This window comes from Nannospalax galili, unplaced genomic scaffold, assembly GCF_000622305.1.
Source record: "Nannospalax galili isolate Female #2095 unplaced genomic scaffold, S.galili_v1.0 scaffold3, whole genome shotgun sequence".
Classification (NCBI taxonomy): domain Eukaryota; kingdom Metazoa; phylum Chordata; class Mammalia; order Rodentia; family Spalacidae; genus Nannospalax; species Nannospalax galili.
The window spans coordinates 5,871,788-5,896,653 of NW_008351466.1; the positions used below are offsets into that span (position 1 = coordinate 5,871,788).

Here is a 24,866-nt window from a genome sequence, read left to right on the forward strand (position 1 = left end):
GCCCCATATCCAGTACTCTTAATTGCTGAGCCATCTCTGTAGTCTCTTAATTTTCTTGGAGAATTTCACACATAGTGCTGTATTTACATTTTTTTCAGCTCTTGATCTGCCTGTCCAACTCCTCCATACCCCCCTTTCAAATTCATGACCTCTTCCTCTTCTTTTGTAACTATTACTGTTTTACACACACACACACACACACACACACACACACACACCCTACTGAGTCTACTTAGTGGGGCTCATGTATACAAATGTGAAGAGCTAATGACTAGGGATTAGAAACTGTCAAGGAGCAAATCCATGGAGAAAACTGATTCTCCCTACTTCAATATGCATTGATTGCCTGTAGTTCTTAATCTAGAGGTGGTATCCCATCAAATTTCCTCCACCCACATAGCATGCCAACTGTTTTTGTCATTGTGGAGATTGTGTTAAGGTACCCTGCTATGGAGATAATGGGTGCAGCTTCCTGAACATGTCTAGAGTGCATTATCTAGCAATAGGCATCTAGTTCCTCTGGCTTTTACAATCTTCAGCCCCCTCTTCAGTGATTTTCCCTGAGGCTTACGTGAATGTGTTCACTACATATAAATCTGAACCGGTGCTTAGATATTTCCTCAGGAAGCTTTAATCAGGAAAAAAAAATTAAGTTGCAAACAATCAGGTTTCAGTGCTTGCCATACAGATTCCTGTGGTGCTAATCTATTTCTCATGGGAGCCTAATGCCTTGACCTTTAGGTCATACAGAATTTATTTACGAGAAATGAGGCCATGGTGTTTCTATGTCAGGAAAAGGAAAATGAATGGGTTAAGTACCATGTGTACGCATGGCGTGGCCATACACTCCTTCAATGTTTCCAGAGTCAGCATCCCCATTTGGGGTGGAAGGCAAATAGTAAGAATGTGATATATTATACAGAAACAATACAGTGGACCTTATGCCCCTGCTCCCAATGCAATCTTACACTTCAACTGAAAAGTGGCACAGGGCAAATACCCAATGAACTTCATAGGAATGGTTCTTTCTTGGGAAGAAGAGTGGGCAGGAGGAGTACCAGGTCTCGCACCAATGGCTATAGAATATATAGTGATCATAGAAAAAAAGTATTTGCACATAAATAACAATGATAAAGTAGTACACATATACCTTAGTGAAACATTTATGGATACATTTAAGAAGGTGTAACATGGAAGTGGTATTAAAGCTTGAGTGGAAGATGAAAGTCCATGCCAGTAGAGTATAGCAGAAAGGGACCTTTTCAGATCTCCCCCTTTCCCCTAATATTTATTCAAATGGCCACTTGGAACACAACAAACTAAATAGGCCCTATATTCAGAACCAGTATTTGCATAGTCCTGTGTCACAGAAAGAGGACACAATACACACTCATAGTGGGTGGAGTATCCTTGAACAAAAACGAGACACTAAAATGTAGAAAAGGATCTGGTCTGGGCACTGTGGTATGATTAGATAATCGAACTTTATTTCTTTTAGTAAGAAATTTTCTCTAATAATCGCTTTATTTTCCTCTATTATATTTGTATATTCATGGAACAGTTAATATTTAAGCAATCATGAATGCTCCAGTGTATATATCAAAACAGCTACTACTGCTTGCCAGTCTTGATACAGCACATGGATTCTAATGTTAGTCTCCTTTACTTAAAAAAAATTAAGTTCTGTGCTCTCTGCCAAGGATTGTTTACCAATTATTGCTTTCTTAAATACTACCACACATTGCAATAACATTGAGAAAAATAATGTATTTTTAAGGATTGCAATTATCATAAAGACATTAGCTGTGCAGCTACAACCAGACAGGGTTAATACATGCTTTCCTGCCTTTAATTCTAAATCTGTCACCAAAATGCATTTTTTACGGGGTTCCATGACCAGGACTGACACTAATTCAGCCACACGTAATTTACACTGGAAAAGATGTCTTAGTTCTTCATTTGAGTTTGATTGCCCCTTTTTACACTGATTTTGGTATTAGAATGGTACTGCCAACAAAAAGGGAACAGATGAAATCAATTGTATAAAGTCATGCAATTTAAGAGCTTTACACTTGTTAACTTAATTTATGGTAGCAATCTGTGAAAGCAGAGCTTAAACTTGAAACCATGACAGCATTGAATGTAATAAGGATTCATCTCAATTGCCACCTTCCGGCCCAGCAGGGCATTCATGATGTTAGTTTCTTACAGAAGAAAAATTCTGCTTTCCTACCCTTTCTGTTCTACCTCTCAGCATTTCCTTTGACACTCACTTATTCAAGGAGACTACACTGCATGTGCATGAGTCTGATGCACGTGGCAAATCAACAACTATCTGTGCTATTTTAGGAATGGTTACACCACAAAGAATGAATGAAGGATATCTGCATTTTGCAAACAAAAGCTGTTCTGCTACTCTCAAGTACTTTCAGTTAATAAAACTATCTATAGGAGGCTTACCAAATATAAATATTTTGAGAATAGATTTAAGAAAATAAAATAATTTTATTATATTTTTTAATTTTTGTCTTTTGGAGACACAGTCTCCCTATAGCCCCAGCTGACCTGGAACTCACTATGTAGACCAGGCTGGCCTCAACCTCACAGAGATCCACCTACCTCTGCCTCCCAAGGGCTGGGACTAAAGGCATGCACTACCATGCCTGGCTGAGAAAATAAAATTATTTTAAATGGTATAAAATAGTCTAAAAATACTCTATAAGCATGAATATCTCTTGCGTTTTAAATAGTTTCTTCCAAAAGGCATGTCTTGTACAAATAATAAAACCTCTTAACTTATATTGTAATGGGCATTTCACTTAGCAAAACTATGTGTTTGAAGTTTGAGAGCTAGTGATGTAAGTTCTTTTTGGTTTTCCCTGAATTTATCTTGAGAGATAATCACCACTACAGAAAAGGGAATGTGGGGGGTCATGTGCTAGGTGCATATACTGCAGATAAATGACACTTGAGGGGTTTCCATTAGTATAAGAGTACCTCAGATGGTCTACAACACATATTATTGGAAAGGAAAATCAATAGCCAGCACTGGGAAGTAGCTGTTTAGGAGATATTAAACTATATGAGTCATTCAATCATTTGTGTTCAATTATTTATGCAATTTAACTATAAATTTGGTTGTATTCTCCTGTTGAACATTTTCATTATCATTTCCCCTCTGCTATGAGTACGTGTACAGTTTAGTGGTCCTAAAGATATTTTCATGGTTATACAGCACCACCACTATCCATAAGCAGAATTTACTGTCATAAGCTAAAATTCTATGCATTAAACACTAACTCCTCATCCTCTTTCTAACTCATCCTGAGAAACAGTACTTTCTGTCTCTATGAATTCAACTATTGCAGGCATGTCATGTAACTAAACTAATATGGTATCAGTCTTTAGGTTTACTTTGTTCAGTATATTCTTCAAGGTTCATCCATGTTGTAGCTGATACCAGAAATTCATTACTTTTTAAAGAGATGATAAAAATCAAACCTTGGACCATATATATGCTAAGCTGGATGGAGTCTGTCAGTGAGTTATTACCTCCAGAACCTGGAATTTCATTCTTTACAAAGCTTCATACTATTCCATTATATGTGCTACATTTTGTTTATCCATTCATTATCAAAGAATGCCTAGACATTTTCAGACCTTCGACAATTAGGATTAATACTGCAATGAAAATGAGGGAACTCAAACACCTGTTCTTGTCTTCACTTCTAATTCTTTTATATATATAACACAAAAATATAATCGCTGCATTTATGGTACCTCCACAATTAATTTTTGTAACAGCTATCTTACTGTTTTCCCCACTGGATACATTATTTTATATGCTCTCCAGCAATGCATTAGGTTTTTGATTTTTCAACCTACTTGGCAACACTTGTTTCATTTTTATTTTTATTTTGGGAGTCTATGTATGTGTGTGTGGGAATACATAAATACATGCTTGAATTTAAAGACTGAACTCCTTTCTTTATATAGTCAGATTTGAAATCCCTTCTATTTCCTACTATCCACATATTTGGATCCCAGAGTGCTCTCTAATCCTGAGCATTAATTACTGACATTCTTCATTTATACTTATCTAAAAAAATGTTATGACAGTCTTGACAGACTAATGCTAAGAGAATCAGTACTTGACTTTTGTGCTTGATCAGTAGAACAGGAGCAGGATGTGAGGATATTTCACATTCTTACAGTCATACCATTATATTATTGTTTTCAAATAAGTAGTGATAAATTTTATAGGTACATTAAAATATTAACAATTACTAGTGGGAAGGGGGGATGAGAGAGTGGGAATTGGGAAATAAATATGGTCAAAGAACATGAACACATCATTATGAAACCCATCACTTTTAATAATGAATACATAATAATAAAAGTTAAAAAAGTAAATGTGGAAAGTACATAAATATTGAGAAACAATTTTAAACATACCCTATTAAAGCATAGAAAAGAACATTCTGAGAGTTTACATTATAAATGAAAAGAATAACAGGAAAAGTGAATATTAAGGCTCTCCTTTTGACCTCATGACAGAGCTCAGAAAAAATAAATTAGCAAAAAGCTATAAATGAGGCTAGTGTTGTTCCTCTTTTTCCACAGAAGTGAGACACCTTTACAGTGTGGGATGTCATTTAACAGAGTACTTTATTGCCTTGTAGTTGTTAGTCAGTATTTATGAGATATATAATTCATTTTTCATGTGTTCTACTATATTAAATCCATTACCCTTACACCCTTCCCCGATTCTCCCTGTCTCTGACTTCATCATTACAATGTTCTATGTGTAGCAAAGAGCTTATGAACAACAAAAATGTTGAAAATATATTTTCCTTTATTCCTGCAAGAATTCGAACACCGAGTTCCACAGAGGATGAAGGCTTAATAAATGTGGACACCTGGGTGCAAGCACCACCAAAAATTTACATTAGCATTAATGGACACTATATAAACTGACCTCAACAATCACTGGTTCTCATTGTTAAGATTGTGCAATGCCTTCATTGGGAATGCTTCATTTGACTGGAAAACCAGTTTGTAACATGACTGGTCACATTCAGTCACAGTAGCCATGTTTTTGAACAACAGTTTCATATAGGGTTTAAATCCCCTTTGAACAGAGCTTTTATGGAATAAAAAGGCATTTGTTTTCAAACTTACTAATTATATTCACTAAATGCTGTTCGTGTTGTCGACTTTCCCCCACTGTGAGAATTACAAAATCAGTCATAAGATTAAACTCAGAAAATGACTACAGCAATTCACAGAATACTAAGCCAGCTGGGTTCATTTAAATCCTCTATGGAAACAGTCTTTGTGGTGAACCAAGTAAGACCTACAGCTAGTTGCATAAATCATCATATTTTTTGTGTTCTGGTGCTGAAAATATTTTGCCACTTTGTGTATATGGGGAAATCATTAAGAAGACCCCTTCAAAGTTTGAAAACACAGGAAATCTTTATCTCAGCTAGCTAAACTACTCAACAAAGCAGTTAATTTTCACTACTATTGTTTAGTCACAATTATTTCAACGAGTACAAATATGACACAATATTAATTTCATTGTGCTTTCTGAATTAGTATCTGAGGATACTTTTTAAATGAAAGAAGATAGATGCATACATTTTTTGATTCCTTGGAATGCAGCTGTATTTAACAATGTAAAATGAAGCCACACACAAGGTTTTCACAGGAAATATATATATATATATATACTTTTAGGGACTATTCCTGGTAAAAATTAAGGATCCTGCGTGGCTTGGCAACTTCTACTTCTACTTCCCCTTTTCAAAGCTCTTTAAAAAGTTTAATAATTTACATACAAGAACATTTAACTAAAATCTGCTTTTCTTTGATTCTACAACTCTGAAGATCGCTCTGCGCCTTTCCACTCATTCATTCTCTTTCTCTCAATCCCTCTGTCTCTACCTCTCCTACTCCTCTCCATACCATGTTGACAGCTATCTTTTCTGGAATGATGTGGCTCTTAATTTTTTTCTTAATCCTTACTCTTAAAGGAAACTTTTCACAATCAGAATCTCTTCTATCATAAGGTCATACATTTACATACAGAAGTTCAGTAACTACATTATCAGCATTGCAGCAAGTGTAACACACACTTGAATCAAGCTACATAGACATCTAGGAGTCCAATATAACTATAAAAAATATATATCAAAATCAGAGATAACAGCACAGGTTTCATACTACTAATCTTCACAGTTAAGTGTATGTCTGGAGAGGGGACAGAATTTTTTAAACATATGTAACAGAGAAAACATATTGAAAAAAATGAGTTTTAAAAATAGCCAGCATTAACAAAGAATACCAAACAAGTCTGCATTAGATAAATTCCATTTATAAAGTACTGCTCTCTAGAGAATTTAATAAACTGAAGACTGGGGAGTTTTCATACAACTTAAGCTATATGTTGTAAATGTAATAAGCTAAAAAGATGCAATCAAATTCAGAGGAAACAAACAAGTGCTACATTTAAAGTATTAGCTGATTAATTTGCACCAATGAATATAAATCAATGAATGTTTCAGGGTAGAGAAGAATCCTCAAATAAGCTTATGAGAACTATTTTTAAAAGGAAAGGAGAATTAAGGAATAAGTTATTTTTTTTCATTTTTGATGAAAATTCAAGACTTCAAAAAGATATTCAGAGAGGCACACACCTTCTTAACTATAGCAATTTGAAGTACATAAACAAACTTTGCTAATTCTTGTGCCTAATACTATTTTGCAATTTTACTCCGGCTATGATATGCTTAGCAGAAAATTACTCTTATGACTAGTCACTGAGTACATTTCGTTGTAGTGAGGATTTAGACATGAGATTTTAAAAAAATGCTCTGGAGGTAAAGGTTTGTAACTTGAAAGTTCTCCCTTTTCCTTCTGTTTAAAATTATACAAATTATTCTGCCATAGTGTTATTTGATCTGTAAATTATACTGCTATATATAAAATACTGTTTAAAAAAGAAAATTTGTCTTCAGTGGCAATGGGAATTGCATTCAAGGACTAACACAAATTTTGGGCAAGCAGTCTATCACGGAATCATAACCCAGGTTGTATTATGATGTATCGCCCCCTTACTCCCTCTCTCTGTTTTATGAAACTATGTCTCACTCTACAACCCAGGTTAGAATTAAGTGACCTACACAATCCTTCTGCCTCAGCCTCCCATGTGTTGGGATTACAATATGAGCTACCACACCCAGTTCCTACATTATTTTTTATTTGATGGCAAGTTCTCCCTAAATTGTCCAGGTGGACTTGAATTTGCCCTGTAGCTCAGGCTTTCCAAGTAGCTAGGATTACAGGCCTTCAGCAGCAGTCCTGGCCCATTGCAATTACTAAATACGGGCTAAGAGAGTAAGAAAATGCTGTGCCTCACCACATAACCCAAAATTTAGACAAATGTTTACCCATTTGGAAAAACTGAGATTACCATTTTAGAAATAACTCATAAAATCGAAGACAGAAGCCCCATCATGTTATCTTTCTGTTTAAAGAGTCATTCTGTATAGCAACATTATAATACATAAGGAAATTGTTTACTTTATAGCTCAGAAATGAGAAAAAAGTTATTGTAACTGAAGAACAATCATCAAATTGCATAGTACTGCATTTAAATAAACCAAAACACATAATAAATAAAAAGCCATGATCATTTATTTTTAGCTTTGGCCTGTATTTTTTTTAAGTATAAATTCAGAAGAAGTGACCCTTTTATTTCATTTAGATTTTAAGTGATATGAAGAGAATTAGAGTTGAGGACTTTGGATTAGATTTTTGAGATAGTATCCAAATGTCTTGATCAGTGGAGAAATGAGATGACTTTTGCTAATTCCATTTGGCCAATGTGCACAAGTCCATATGCACAATTCAACATCATGTGTTTTAGGATATATAATAAGTAACAGGGAAATAAAAAGACCTGAGTAAGAGTGACTTTATTAAAAAACTAAATTTAACTTTCTATTAATTTAAACAATTCTAGATTGATTAACATAAGTAATTATGGTGGTTTGAATGAGAATGTCCACCATAGGCTCCAAGTATTTGGACATTTTGTGCCCAGTTGGTGGCGCTGTTTTACAATGCTTTAGGAAGCTTGGCCTTGCTGGAAGAAGTACAACACTGGGGGCCAGCTTTGAGAGTTCTTAAATTTTACCAGATTTCCAGTGACTATCTGCTCCTTGTGCCTGCTTGAGCACGTGATCACTTGGCTTTCTGCTTCAGCCAACTTTTGCCAAAATGCCTTCCCCATCATTATGGCCTTTTACCCGCTTGGAATCATAAGCCAAATAAACTCTTCCTTTCATAAGTTTTCTTGGTCATGGTGTTGTATCACAGGAAAGAAAATTAACTAATATAATAATATTAATGTTTGATGTTCTCTAATTTCAAATTTTGGTGTGAAGGTTTACATGAAGAACTATAGGAAACAAAGCCCATGACACAATTTACTGGGTTTAGAATGTCGCCACACATAGTAAGACAACAGTGTAATATCCATCTTGTGTTCAAGAATGCATTCAGTGGTTCTCAATGACGACAGCTCAATAAGGCTAATGTAATTATAAATAATGTATGTAAACAGAAGTCAAATGCCACATAAGCTGAACAAATAAAACTGTTTAAAGTTGAGGCCGACACACTGTACTTGTGCCCTTCTATGGTGCTTAGTTATTTCTGATTTCTAAACTGGCAAATGTTCTTGCTTGAAGCTAATATAATGAAGTGTGGACAAAACCTTAAATTGAAATGTTTTTGTCCACTGGTCATGAATTATGAATACACTGTACAGTGTGTCATTATATGCTGACATGTTAAAATGTAATTTGCCATGAATGAGTTCCCTTCCATTTTGCTGTAGCATCAAATATATCATTGCTTACGAACCAGAGAATTTGAGTGGACCACCAAATGAAAACTCTTTGCTGGAAAGAACTATACAGGAAGGAGAGAATATAAAGCACTGACAGGGATAAAGGATCTAGACAGACAATCTAACATTTCTTCCCTTTCCATACATGGTCTAGCATCCCACCTTCCATCCATAGATTTTATTTTTGAAGGTCAATTATATGCTAATACAATGTATTTCTCAGAAAACTGGCAAACAAACTTCCTTCAAATACAAATAACGCTAATTACTGAGAGGAAATGAAATCACATTTCATTGAGGCGAAAAACTCAATGCAAATACTAAAAGTACTATAATCCATGGAAATATTTGTTTCAGTTGTAGAAGTTGGAACTTACTCTGCCATTTTCATTGAATATTCTCATACCCATCACTCTCCAGAGCAGAACCTCATTTTCAACATGAAGACTGACTAACTCATGGTTGACATTGTCTCCATGAAGCCGATATGTATTGAGAGCCTATACATCATGAAGTAATAGTTATTTATATTATTAGGTGTTATTTTGTTTCAAATGTGGGGGTTCTACTGCTTGAATACTTCAGAATACATTAAAGGAAGAAAAACTTTCAATTTATATGCCTATGTTGATTTCCAACTTAATTAACATAAAAAGGACAAATTCTAAATGCTATTTAAATCTTAGTTTATACACTTAATAAGATTCCAATCTTGGAAAAAGAATCTGTAAACTCACTGGGTTGTAGTTTTCAAATTTTTAAAGTGGGGTTAAAAACATTTATCATTCTTTACACAATGACAGCACTCTCTAAATTCTTAAAGGTAGCCAAATACATGGCCAGTTTACCAAGATTTATTGAGCTTTACAAGGTTGTAATTCAGTATATTCAATAGTGGGTATTTTCCAAAATATGTCTGGTTTAGAATTAATGATCACACATTAATGTATTTATTAACATGTGTATAAAGGTAGCTTGCTGCCTCTGATTTCTATTGTTTAATATAATTATTTTAAATTTTGTGGATTTACTGACATTTATTTAACTAATCCCACGGATGAACATTTAAACAACATTGGTAGTTAACTTTCAACTATTGGAGAGAGTGTGATTTATTATATGCTTTTTAAAAAAACATGAAAAATATAACTATGAAGTCAATAATTTTTTCACTAAAAATATGCCTCCCAACTGTGAGGCACAAAAGTCTGTCACTTAAATAAGGACCCTAATATGTTGAAAATAACAAGAAATATCGAATTCGATGAGTTCAGAATGTAGCAAGAGGAGACAGAAAATCAAAATAGCCCCTACACAGGGACATAGTGAGAGTGGTTATCCACAACCTAAGGAAGGAAGCCTTAACAGAAGCCGACAACCACCTTGATCTTAGAATTACAGTCTCTGAAAATGTAAGAAAGCAATTTTCCACTGCTCAAACCTCCCACCCTGTAGTTTTCTCTCATGGTGTTCTGAAATGACCAAACAGTCTGTCCTAAGTGTTTCACCTCTTTGAGCACCAGGCTTTTTGCTTTATTACAGACGGAAGAGGCTGCATTAGACATCATTTTATGCAAAAAATTCGAACTTTCTTTCATATAATCCATACTATTTTGAATAAACATGATGAGATGTTATAAAATTTTGGAGAACTTACATATCACTTCTTAGATGAATTATGGTTTCCTATAGACTATATTCTAGATTACTTCCAAATTTTACTACCATATACAACAGTTGTTTTCTGGTAAAATTAGGAATCATATTTAATGTTAAGTAGTCTTCCATTTTACAATATGGTTAAAACTATTTTACCTCCCTTTTCTCTTACAACGTCTATGGGGTGAATATTTTGGATAAAGCTAAAAATACTGACATTAACAGAAGAGTTATTCCTAGTTGGTGTTGTCATTAAAAAGAACAACTACCATTTGTTCAACATTAAAATTTATCAGTGTACACTAACATAATCATTTTATTGGACTTGAAAACAACCTTATAAAGTATAGAAGGATCAGTACACTTCCTCATCTATAGACAAAGAAATTGAAGTTCAGAGAGTCTTCTTAGCCATGAATATTTGGCTGGTAACTACAAATGTGAAAACTACAATGTAGGTTCTAAGCCCACAGTGTTCTCCCCTCCTGTAAGGATATGGCCTCTTATCTTCATATGTCCTAAAATCCAATTTATCCTTCAAGATACTAATTTTTCAGTTTTTCTAGAGTCAGTTAACACTAAAAATTCCCTCCTCCTCTTACTTGCTACTCTCAATATCTATTAAAGTTTTTAATCCATTGATAGTATACCTAGCGATGTCTCATAGCAAAATGTCTCATAATATAAAAATGTATGTATTTAATGGATATTTTGCTATACCAAAAGCTTCCTGAGCTTTAGTATATCTGCTGTACTCTTTTTTTCACTAACAATTAAAATTTACTTTTATTGCAAATTTCTGAAAACCAGAATATTTAATGATCTATTCTATAACTTTCTAACAAAGTTATTTGAAATTCTATTCACATTCTTTCAAGTTATTGAGAGTCACTGGGGCTTCTTTGAGTAAAATCAAAATAAAGGTATCATGAAGTCATTCCCATGCATTCAAACTACATACACTCCTGATAGGTTACTGCTGGCAAGTTTGGAAGAGACCCCCAGCACCAAAGAAAACAGGAGAAATAAATACATCGTGGAACTCATGTATAACTTTTCAATCATCTTGAGGTACATACAGATTACTCAAATGGTTGCTGTAAAGTCTAATCGCTTATAGTTTTCTCACCAGCTGCATAACATTACCAGGACTAAGAACAGTGTTAGATTTAGGCTTAAATCGACTTTTTGTCACTAATCATATCCCAGTTTAGCATTCTCAGAAGGATCCCATCCCTGATATGCACAGAAGGTGCAGGTGCATTTGAATGGCTCACTTCCCTTGAGAGCAGTCCTTCTTAGTTTTTTTCAATCAGGATCAGTCTTTTCATTTTTGCCTTTGGGTCTTTCTGCACTGACAATATTGTCCAGACCCCTCTCCACTTGGGAAAGTCATCTCTACCCTCCTGAACCACTCTTTCCTTTTGGTGCTAGACCCGAGGATGATCCTCTGGTGGAGCGTAAGGAAATTTGGCAGTAGGGTTGAGGGTCAACTTGCGAAGGTCCCTTACTAGCATTTCTGGATGTGAGCCTGAATCTTTAAGCGAATTTTCTTCATAGGATATCAGAAAAGACCCTGGGCTCCAGGTTGGGTTAAACATTTCTGATGGTTCCATAGCAATGGTAGAAGCCTGGAAACAGCTCCAAATAAAACTGCTATTCCTAGAGAGAAGGAAGTCCCAGACTCCACACAGCAGAGACAGACCTCTTCTGCACTCTTTTAAAGACTCAGATGTGCAGAGAATGCATTCTATGTTGTCTTTGTGATTTATGACATCTCTTCATCTTCCCTTAATCATGACATTCCTGTATTTAATAATGATAATCCTTTAGTAGGTCATGACCAAGGTGCTGTTAAACATAGTCTGGGTAACACTGTTGATCAAGGTTCTATGCTGTCCCCTTGAACAAGGTATGGTTCTAAAATCCACACTAGTGTTAATCAACTTTTACTGAGAGTCAGAATCAAATATAGCAGAATGAAGCAAAAGAGATAGAGAGAGAAAAAAAGGTTAAAGACAATACATTCCAAAAAGGAATGTCCTTAAAAGACTTTCCATTAGTTCATGCTGCCTGAGTTTTCTAAGCGAACACAGAAGCTGTTCTGTTAATGACCACCTTCTTGAGCTTTTCTCCAGCTTCTGGTTGAGCTATCTCATATCCTTCCAACAAATTACATTTTTTTTTCCTCTTGAATAAGGCAGTTACTTTCTGCTGCAACCTAATAAAAATCCTTATCTGATACACCCATGAAGATTAGTGTACGGGGGTACTTGGTGTTTTAAAATATTTTGGTTTTATGCAGATTAAACATGATATCATAAGACTGAAAACAAAACTAACAAATATTTCTGAAATGCAGCATTACAGTTGGTTAGAATCTTAATCAGAGTCTTCAGGACAATGGTTAGAGTTTCAATCGTAGAGTTCAGGAAAACCTAACAGTGGGAACTCATCTTCACTGAAATGGCTTTTATTAATTTCAGCACACTGGTCTGGTACTCAAAAGTGATAATTCATGACTGAAATTTACAAAGCATTTTGTGGTGATGGGAGGTAGTGCTAGTAGCCATCATACCCTTTATTTGACATTCTGCTTAACATATCTGTGTTCCTTTTCATCCAAAGTATCATCATTGCCAATTATGACCATCTAAATTTTTATATTACATACTATAAAAAACCCTTGATATGGTTTAACTACTTACATTATGCCACCTTTTCCACCAGGTGAACATTTTAATGTATTTTAAAGTTTTGTGTGAAATGTAGTTGATTACACTTTTAAAATCATAAAGGGATTCATCGTTAGAAAAAATTTAGGTGAAGAAATGTTATCGTTTTTGAAGCATACTCAGTATTCTACATGAGGAATTCCTTCTTCAAATTAAGGAAAAAAAATCCCTAAGAAAAATCATCTAAGCAGTCTTTTATATGTGAAATGTAACAGCATTTTTAGCTAATCAAACACCAGCAGTATTTAATACCATTTTGAACAGATTACAGACCTAAGGTAACTATTTTTATGCACTTCAGTAAATTTCTGTCATTTTAGACATTTACAACTATTCAGAATCCTTTGTATTCCAGGAACATCCTTTTATTTCTACACATTATGGGAATACTATGCATGTGTATGATATTTCTCTTTATTAATGACATGTATTTCTCCCTAAGTATTTCCCAGAAGATAAAAATCCAACTGAAAAGTGTGTGGGGGGATATTATAAAGCCTTCACTTCTTTCTCTTTTAGAACACCTATTACTACATGATAGTATTTCCCACAAGACAATTTTTTATTTTATTTGAAGTTGGCAAAATTCTTTGTGCTGAATCCTTTGAGCATACCTCTAGTGATAGATGTCAGATCAGTACTACATGGAAAACTTTTATTTGACAGGTAGATGACAGGAAGAAAGCTCTCTCCAAAATATAAGTCATAATATAAAATCCTTCTGGATATTAATATACTCTTTTGTTCCTGTGTATAAATGTGTTACTCATTCTTGCTTCTAGGTAATCAGTTCATGTAGTTAATTTAAATAGGGTGATATTAAGCTACTTCAAATTAAGTTTAGTTTGTTTAACATATTTCCACATGGATTAAATGTGAAATAGATTTTAATATAAATTTATGATATTTTCTTAATGTATATTTGAAAAATCACCAACCCAAAATAGTATAGATTCACAGCCTGTACACATATAACATACACTAACCCAATAGCATCTTAGTAAGAGATGATTTTATTAGGATGGGATACATAGTATATTATCCAATGAATAGGGACAAATAGTTTGAGCTTATAAATTTAACTGTGATTTATTCTAATTAATTACAAGTCTTGCCTTATTCTTCTTGGTATTATCTAATGATGTAATGTGTTCTCCACCATCACAAGAAGAGGGAAAAAATAATCAGTGGTAGAAGAATAGTCTCAGAGTTGTCTGTCACAATTAGCTATTTAAGTTTAATAGTAAAAGACTGGTTAATGATAACAATTCATTATAAAACCTTCAGAAGTAAAGTAGAATGTTTTGTAGTTCATATTTTGTGTGTGGTAGTTTTAAGTTATTAGTTTTAAAAACCAGCACTTTTACCTTTTTTTGCTATTTAAGGAATTTTTATTGAAGCAAGAATGTTTTAATGCAAATTAAATTTCCTTACTCATTTACCAGTTCTGATACTTAAAATAGAACCTACGTCCTAAGTTATTCAACTGTAAAGAATTATAAAATTAAATAAAAGAATGTTTTACATATTTGTACTTTGCTGAAAATTCTTTTCCCAGGGTCTATAAAACATCAATTTGTTTTTATTTTTTACTATTTTTTTTGTATTTTTGCTGTTTTAAATCAAGTAATCTAGGACTAGCACTGTTTGCTTGACAGAGCATTTGCTCAATACATAAGGTGGAGTTTTCTTTCCTTTTTAAATTTATTTTATATTTTGCAATTTTTTTTCATGGTGGTTAAATTTTTCGATATTGAGATATTTTTCTTTGGTGAAGCACAAGTTTCTTTTCATGGTCCCTGATAAATGTAAACAGCTGGAACATCAGTGACACTGTTAACCGCTTTCTGGGCAGCCTCTTTAGCTTGGTGGGCTTGTAGCATGGCTACAGCTCCATCAACCTTCGAACGGGGAGACTCTGGAGACTCAGGTGTGTGAAATAATTCTGAGTCATCAATCTCCAGCAGCATACCAGGGATTTTACCAGCAAGAGTAGGGTGCATGGCTCGCATAAGAGGAAAGAGCTGTTTCCCCAACATTTGCTTTTGCTCTTGAGAGAAGGCAAATGCCAATATAGAAGCAGTTAAAGGTTCTTCACCTTGTACATGAACAGCAGGCTGTTGCATGGTAACTTCTGGCTGTGCATTATTAAGATACTGCTCGGGATTGGGGACTTCCGCAGCGTATTTACACTGGGGACAGCATGAGTAGGTGCAGCAGCAGCTGCTGTAGGACGTGGATCCAGCATCTGTGTTGATGTGTTAGCAACGCACTGTGTTGATAAGAATCATGGAACCTGTGAGGAAGCTGATCTCATAGTGCTAAATGGTGGTCTAGGAGCAGCTGGGCAGATAGCACCAGGCACATTTTGTATGAGTGAGGTCTGGCACCCTGAGCAGTCCAAGGAGGACTTGGTCTTAGTTGAGTAATTTGGCTAGGAGGAGACTATGCAGCACAGTTCTGAGTCTGTGGGATAGCTGCCATGAAGTAACCTGGAGGAGGAGCTGGCTGGTAGGGGTTGATCATGGCATTGGGCACAGCTCAGACACTCACCATTCTCTACATCCAATGGTTAGTGAGATGAGACTGGCATTCTTCCTTGCACTGAGCTAAAGTAACAAATTGACCAAAAATCTATCAAAGAATTTTGAGAACCATTAAAATAAAACAAGTTTAATGAGAAATCTGTGTCATTTGGTCAGTGCTCAGACACCTATAAACACTCAGGCAAAAGAGATTAAACAAAGAAACAGGAAAAAAAACCTAGTTTTTTACAAAATCAGGCATTTGCAAATGATCTAGTCAATATTTTGTTGTTTTTCAAAGAAGTATCTCAAAGAAATATCAGGGGTAAAAAGATAGTTCAAATTCCATTTCATATATTATCTATATATGTTGTTTCTTATATTTCTGTGTGGTACAATTATCACAATCAAATAGTTTTACAAACATTAAAATGCTACTTCATGGATATGTAACTTGTGCATATTTATGTATGAATAATACCGAAGTTCATGTTCAGTCCTAGATTTCAAATTCTTGTTATAATATACTTCTATAAATAACCAAAATTCTGCACTGTTTTCAGATATAAAAAAAGAAAGAAAATATGGAGAGATGTCAAAGAAAGATTACTTCTTTTCTGATTTATTTTATCTCCAACCTCCTTAAAGGTCCTTACCTCAGAATCTGTTTAGTTTTTTTCTGTAGCAGACAAATTGTATCCTTAAATAAGGTGATTTGACCAATATTATTAGCAGCCATATACAGTTTGGGACATCTGTTTCTTTGTACCCTTTCCTTAATCATTAATTCTCAAAAAATAATACTTGAATGTTGTCTAATAAAAACAGTAAGATTATTATTATTTCATTTTTAATGTTTCTAGGCAATTCACTCAATAATCAGAGCTTAGTGGCAGGACGTGAGCTTAGTAACACAGCACTACCTGCACAATAAAGATCATTATTTTCATAGAGTAGGATAAAAAAAGCATATTCAAAGAGAAATTTCTGGTTCTTTTCCTCATACCATTTAGCTCCTAAAATACTTTTTGGAGGGACCTAAAATAAATAAAAAAGAATGGAATAAAAGTTCTGTCTATTTTATGAAGACAAATTTTGTATGGTCTATAATCTCCAGTAAGATTTAATCTGAAAGAGGTAAGCAGTGTACCCCCAAAGAATTCATTGTCTTTTGTATTTCATTGCAAAAAGATTAAAATATATTTCCTTCAGTTGAGATACATTTTACATACCATCAAATTCACTCTTAATGCATGTGATTTTGTGGGTGATGTATTATTGCTGTTTAGATTAAACCAGCTCACATACCAGAAGATTACTGTTATAAATTGACACTTATAAAAATGTCATCTTACCTTACAAAGGAAGTTGATCTTAAAACCCAAAGACTGGGCATTTCTTGAGCCAGAGTTCATGTAGTTGCCAACCAAAAGAACTAACTCTAAAAGTCTGTTAAAGCTTTCACTTTTCTTCAGTTCTTCACAAGCAAGAGTTACTGCTATGATGCTTGGTTTGATGTTGTTTATGTGTTCTTCAAAGGTGAGCTTGAAAAGGATGCTATTGAGGCGAGGCCGTAACATTTTCACTGTGCTGATCTGTAAGATAAGGAACCTTTATGAGTACATGCATTTAAAATATGTTATTTCCTCTCTATCATGAGGATAAATTCATGGACAATAGCACAAATTTAGACATAAAGGAAATTCTCTCTGAGTTTTAGAATATATTATTTTTTTTTAAACTTTCCAAATGAATTTTGGGCAAAGTTTTAAAAATCAGAATCTAGTCAGTTTTGTTAAAAATGAAGTTTTATTATAACATTAATAAAATACTACTGAAGCTGAACAGTTGCTATATGATAATTCCAAAATATTTAGTCATCAGTAATATACAAATTGCCAAAATTTGCCTGAGGTGAACTGTGGCAATATATACACGTGACATTGAATAGTTGGACCACAGATAAAAGATGTATTGATGACCAAAAATTATGACTTTTTTTTAACTTAAAAATATTTTATTAGCATTGCTTTTTGAAAGAAGTAGCATGATTGCACTGAAAAACTTTGTACAGTTTGGAAAATTTGGAAAGAGTGTGAAAGACAAACTCACATTACAGGAACAGTGACAAATTTCACATTATTGTTGAAGTTTGGTAGCAGAGTTTTGTCAGTAAACAGTACTTAAAATTATGTTAGACATAGAGAATTCAAATTTGTATTGTAGAAATATAATTACATATTTTAAAATTGAGGATTATAACAGATTAGCTATTAAAGTACTTTCTGTAGAGGTACAACATCAAGGACTGTGTAGATTGAGAACCACATCTGGGTCACCGGATTTGGGAGGCCCTTTCCAGAGAATCTATCCTCCCAAGAAAAGAAGCTGCAAATATCAGAGGCCTTCCCCGAGACAACATTATAAGAGCCAAAGTCTTTGCCATGCACAACCTTGGACCTCAGGGGAGAGGTCTCTAGGGAATGTAGTCACTCAGAGAAGACTGACACTGCTTCCCAACATCAGGAAGTCCTTCATGCTCTACTCGGCTCCACCATCAGCCTACAACCAGTGGAATGTGAAAATATGGTTCACTCTACCTCACAGGAGGGGGTCATGGACCCAGGTTCACAGGAGGGGACCAAAACACCAGGTTCATGGGAGAGGACTGAAACTCTGGGTTCACATGAGAACTACGACGTTTGTAAAGAATTGTCTATTGCTGTGGTCTTTCACAGGATTAACCATGACTATTTTTTTTAAAACAATTTTGAGTTTGTTGGTTTTGTGTTTTTTATTTTGTTTTTGTTTTTTGAGACAGGGTCTCCTTATAGCCTCAGGTAGCTGGAAACTTGCTATTTTGACCAGGATGGCCTAGAAATCAGCCTGCCTCTGTCTCCCAAGTGCTGGGATTAAACATATGTGTCACCACGCCCAGCTATATTTAATAATTTTAAAACTCATGATTCCTACTCATAACTTATATTGAATGTTTAAATATGCTCTAAAGAATTTCATCTTCTTTACAGATGCTGATGCTAACTAATTAAATATTTCTAAAATCACAAAGACTTTCAAACACATTATTTTCAAATATTTTATGTTTTTTTTCCTCAAGCAATTCAACTTTGGTTTTAATTACTTGTTATTTGGTTTAATTACTTGTTAAAATGATTTTTTTAGATTTTAATTTCCTATAAGTCCAAAATAATTTAATTAGTTTTTATTTACCAAGTGAAATCTGAGAAAGAGGTGGATAGAGTCTGGACACACATGGACATATATGCACAAAATGGAAAGAAATGGTTAACCATGCTAATTATATTTCATTCTTCATGTGAAGCCTATTTTTCAAAACACAAATGCTGAGCACAGACTAGGCACTGAGATATCTGAACTAATATGAAATTAATTTGAAAACATCAATGAAAGTCATTTTGTTTTAAATGTGGCCTCACTGTGTATCCAAGATTGGCATTTTATGGTGATTCTTCTGCCTCAGCATTCTGAAAGCTGAGATTACAGACATGTGCCACCACACCTGGCCCAAAAGGTTTAAACCACAAAGTACGTTTCTGTTAAATCTCCTGGTATACCCCATATGATTAGTATCTGAGCACTTGGTCTCTAGCTGGTGGCTTTATTTTGCAAAGGTATGGACCTTGCAGAAGTAGTGCTGAACTAGTGGAAGTGAGTCAATGGGTACAGGCCTTAGAAGGTTAAACAGGGCCTCTGGTTTCTGTTCCACTCTTGTTTGTTCAATTATTGGGTTGTGATCAGTTCTTGACACATATTTCCACTATCATGAACTGAGGTGCTCTGTCATTCCTTCCCTTCCATGATGGACTGGAACTTGTAACTGTAAGCCAAAACAACTCTTGCCTCCCTTAAATCAATTTTGTCATGTATTTTGCCACGTTTTTGAAAAAAGTAACTAATATACCTTCAAAAGCAACAAATAAAATATTGGGTAAAAACTATCCCTGCTATAATATAGAAGCAAGGCAGTCTTCTGAGTCTCCTTTGAGAATAATTTGCCTATTAACAATAGGCACCTGGCTCTCCAAATGTGAAATTTTTATAAACATTTTTTAATGTGTATTTGTACACTGCGTGCATGTGTGTAAGTGCACCCGTGACATACAATGCCAGCACGGAGGTCAAAAGAGGGTATCAGGATTCCCCTGGAACTGGAATTATGAACAGTAGTTAGCCACCATGTGGGTGGTGGGAATTGAACCTGGGTCCTTGGCAAGAAAAGCCGCTGAGCCATCTCTCCAGCCTGCAAATGTAAAAATTTAACTTCTATGAATTCTTTATGTTTTCATGCTTTTTACAGGCATATATTTGAATGCATGAATGCTGGAAATATTGCCTTGAAACTGTGTTTACATAGCTGTCATCACTTTAGACTATTTTGCTTAAAGTGCACAAAACTGTCCACACGTTTCTTCACTACTCACAGAACAAGTACAAAACATACCCCCATTATCAAAAGTTAACAAGTTAGCCTGAAACTCATAACAGACACTTGAGAACTACACCTGGCAATAAAACAAACAGATGGTTCTAGGTGGGCAAAGATTTCATGTAAAGCATATGAAACTGGAAGCTAAGCATATCAAAGTCTGTGTCTCCAAAGATGCCTTTATGCATACATGTGTACGATACTATATGTATTATTCGACATCAGTTTTCATCCATCTACAGACCTATCCATGCTACATTTCTCATTTCCTCTTAGTGAAAACTGGCCATATCTAGCATTCTAGATGTTTTAAATGATCATTTATTTATGGAATAGCATACTATATTGTTTTTCTTGTTTCTATGATCAAATACCAGAGACAAAAAAGCGACTTAAGGGAGAAAGGTGCATTTTGGCACAAAGTTTGAGAATACACTTCATCAAGGCAGGGAAAGCGTAGTCATGGAAACAGAAAGTGGCTGGTCACACTGTATTCAGTGAGGAAGTAGAAATAGAGGAATGCTGTGTGTACCTGAATGTCTCCCTTTCCCCCATTTAATTAGTCCAGAACCATAGCCAAAGTGGTGATGTCTCCAGCATTCAGGGTAGGTCTCCCTTCTCAGTTGAAACCCTCTGGTAATTGTAAATTTAGTCTAGTTGACAAAGAATATTAATAATCATACTGCTGTTGCTGGAAAAAGAAACAGAGGACCTCTGATCAGCTTTTATTCACCATGTATCTGCCTTATTAGTTTGGAAAGAGCTTCTAGGGGATCAGTTTCCCAAGGTGCCATCAGTCTGGTATAAATTGTTGCTTTGATACTAATAACACATATGTGCATTTATATTTTTTAATCCTGTCTCAAAAGTATTTCAATACTTGGCCTACAAGCTCAGAGTATGAGTTTGGTTCTTTCTGCTTTTTAATATCAGCTTCAGCTGAAATCATAGAAGCAAAAGTATATTTTAATAAGAATAGTTGCAAAAATAAAGCCAATAATATTTACGGAGTACTTTCTGTCTGGAATTTTTCTGCTTAAAGGATTTAATTCTCAAAAACATCCTAGGAAAAGGCTTTTACCATGACTCTGCAACTGTGCTGGACAGCTTTAATTGCTAACTTGACATGCCTGGGTAGAGGGAGTCTCAAATGGAGAATTGTGTCCATTGGACTGGCCTGTAGCCACGTCTTTGGGGTATTTTCTTGATTTTGATTTGTGAGTGATATGGGAGAGTCTAGTTCACTATGGGTGGTGCCACGGCTGGTCAGGTTGTTCTGTATTGTTAAGAAAGCAGGCTGAGCATGGGCCAGGGGAGCAGGCCAGTAAGTAGCATTCCTCCATGACCTTTGTTTCAGCTCCTGCCTCCAGGTTCCTGCCCTAACTTCCTACTTTGGACTCCCTGATGAATTGTGATCCTGAAGACATAAACCAAATACAACCTTTCCTCCCCAAGTTGATATTGAACAGACTGTTTTGTCACAGCAATGAAGAAACAAACTAGAACAGCAACCATTATGCTACGTTGCCTCTCCCGTCTTATTAAGATCAGTAACTATGATAGGATGAATGAGAGATGAGTTGCATGGAGACAATCAATAAGGTACAAAATGGTCTAAGAAATGAGTAATGATGTAGAATATTGGAAATAGAAAGGAAAAAGTGAATCAATAGAATAAAGAAAGGATCAGTGGCTTTTAGCAACTAAGAAGGTATGGCAGAACAAAGTCAAAGATGGCTTTATGTTGGTTCTAAGTGAGAACAATATTGGCATTAAGAAAAGTTGAAGGAGGTGCTGATTTGGCCTTGTTGTTAGGTTCCTTGTTTTGGTTCAGAGGCTGAAGGGAAAGGAATGTCCTTCCTCTGATCTATGCTCTATACTCTAGGAACATAATTAAGGACTAAGAAAAGCAGCAGAGGCAGGTAACAGAGAGCTTAGCAGCAACTTCAGTCAAACATGCCTATTTCTGACTGTGAAGATAGCTTGTCTAATTTTTGAACATCAGTTACCAAACACAAAGACAAAAAAGTGACTGCAAATCAGTCTTGCTATGATGATCAGAAAAGAGCCAAATAAATGATACGTACAGAATGCTTCCTTTTCTTATCTAAGTTTCAAATTTGTAGAAATGCACTAGCTCATAATCTAAAAATATTTTTAAAATATTGTTCACTTGTTACTCTGAATTTTGAATTATCATTTAAGTGAATTTGGTTGGCCTTTCACTTAGATGCTGATACTGCAACTTTTTATTAACAAAGACATTATTAGCTTCTGCTCAATATTCTCAATATTGGAAAAATATTCCAATAATCAACATCAGTAGTACAATAATACATAATATCAATCTCTGTCAATATTTTAAGTATAACAACTTCTTTAAATTGTCCCTAATTTTGCATGTTTAAGATTCAAATTCAATTTGTATATACTTTATAGTTGTTCATATTACTCAAATATATATTTAAACATCTTAACTGATCCCTCTATCAATTTTCCCTCTAACGACTCTCATTGATGATAAAATGATATGACTATAGCTAAGAAATAATATAGATTTCTTGATGTATTGAGGTTTTGACAATAAATTATCTGGTGAATTTTTAAAGTAGCGCTTAAGAGAAGAATCGTATTGAAACTGATGAATTTGAGAAAAGCTTGAAAATGCTACAAGAGAGAAAGTTATCAGGAAGGAAAGTATGCAGAAAAAAATGTCTTAGAAAAGAGGAAAAGACTGGACATTGAGAAGACTCTGGCACACGGTCTCACATACATTAGACATTCAAATATTTGATAACTGATATTAACAGCACTTCACAGCTGAAAAATCGTTTTCTAGATCTTCTTCCAAGAGACACAGATTTTTATACTAAACAAAAGTAAAAATGGATGAAAATTTGAAGAATCGTTAGTATTGGGTGTTAATCTATCATTAGGCAGTCTGACTTCAGGAAGAAGTTTTAAGTTGCAGTTGAGTCCTAACTACCCTTTGATCTGGCAAAATTTTGTTCATTCACTCACCATGTGCAATAAGGTTTGATACACGACACGTGATGCATGATAGGTGATTACAATTCAATGATTGTAAAATAAGTGAATATATTCATTTGTACAAATCAGAGCCAATAGTAAATTAAGATTCATGGGGGCTGGGGAGATGACTCACTGGTTAAGGACTCTTCTGGACCTGGGTTTGGTTCCCAGGACCCTCATGGAGATAACGACTGTCAGTACCTCGAGTTCCAGGGGATCCAACTCCTATTTCTGGCCTCTGTGTGCATTGTATGTGTGTGGTATGATGACATACATGAAGGCAAAACACTTATACATATAAAATATAAATAAATCTCATTTAAAAAAAAAAAAAAGGAGATGCATAGGCGATGTAAGCCAGAGATGGTGGCACATGGCTCTAATCCCAGCAATTGGGAGGTGGAAGCAGAAGGATCAGAAGTTCAAGATCATTTTCAGCTCCATAACAAATTCATGGCCAACCCTGACTACATGAGATTCTGTCTGGAAAACATAGTTAAAAAACAAGAGAATAGAACAAGTCACTGTGAAGAAGGAAATGTGATCTTCTGCAGTGTCATTTGCTACTAGGTGGGCTATCTTAACAATACTAAACAGAGCCAAATGTAATGCATATTAAGCACCCCATATAAGTTATTTTCAGCCTAGAGTTCAAGAGTGCTCTTTTCATAATCCATGGAAAAAGATAGACGTCAACCTCTATATTTTCCAGATCCATAATGTAAGTTTCCATGAAAGAAATAGGAAATTAAAATATTATTTTTTATTATTTGCTATTTTATGTGTATGAGTGCATTTCCTGCATATGCATTACTGTATCCAAGCCATGCAATGCCTGCAGAGGTCAGAAGAGGGAGTTGTATCCCCTGGAACTGGAGTTACAGATAGTTGTTAGCCACTATGTGGCTGCTGGAAATCAAACCTGGGTCCTCTGCAAGAGCAGCCAGTGCTCTTAACCACTGAGCCATCTCCTCAGCCCTGAGAAATAGGAACTTTTAAGTTAAACAAATATAATCACATAAGCCTGAACTCTGATTCTGACAATTTCTAGGTATATGGCCTATCGGACGTTATCTAATGTTTCTCACTTTTTATTTCTTCATCAGAAAAATTCATTCATTACATTGTTTATGCATTTTGCAGTAGGATATAAATTAGATGTTCTGTGAAACAGTTTTGTCATATCAAATGACATCATGCAAGTCCAGTGAAACAAGAGCTCTTCTTACTTTTTTGTTTATCCTTAGAAATTCCTTGTAAGAAAAGTATATGATCATTAATATATCTCTCAATCATCAGGGACATTTTCTCTTATCCACAATGAAGCAATGTGTTTCTAGTGCTCAGAGAAGAATGTAATCTATTCTTCACTGGGCAGATAAAAAATATCCTGATGTGCTCCATTTAGCCATTTTTTATCCATGATATACATTTACTGTTAGAAATCTTATAATTGAAAATGTTTAAAAAAAAAAAAAGCAAGTGATTATAGAGAAGGTGAAGCTTAGGCATACTTCCAGCAAGGT

The 24,866-nt window shown here is 34.8% G+C and overlaps 1 protein-coding gene across 5 annotated transcripts in view; it reads right to left on the reverse strand.

The window, feature by feature from the left end:
• Window positions 1-24,866, reverse strand: part of Diaph2 (diaphanous related formin 2) — an 835,758-nt gene that overhangs the window by 410,397 nt on the left and 400,495 nt on the right. For all 5 annotated transcript variants that reach the window (XM_029553627.1, XM_029553629.1, XM_029553628.1 and 2 more), the window contains one exon: window positions 17,195-17,434. In XM_029553627.1, coding sequence (XP_029409487.1) covers window positions 17,195-17,434 — 240 coding nt within the window. The remainder of the gene's footprint in view (window positions 1-17,194; window positions 17,435-24,866) is intronic.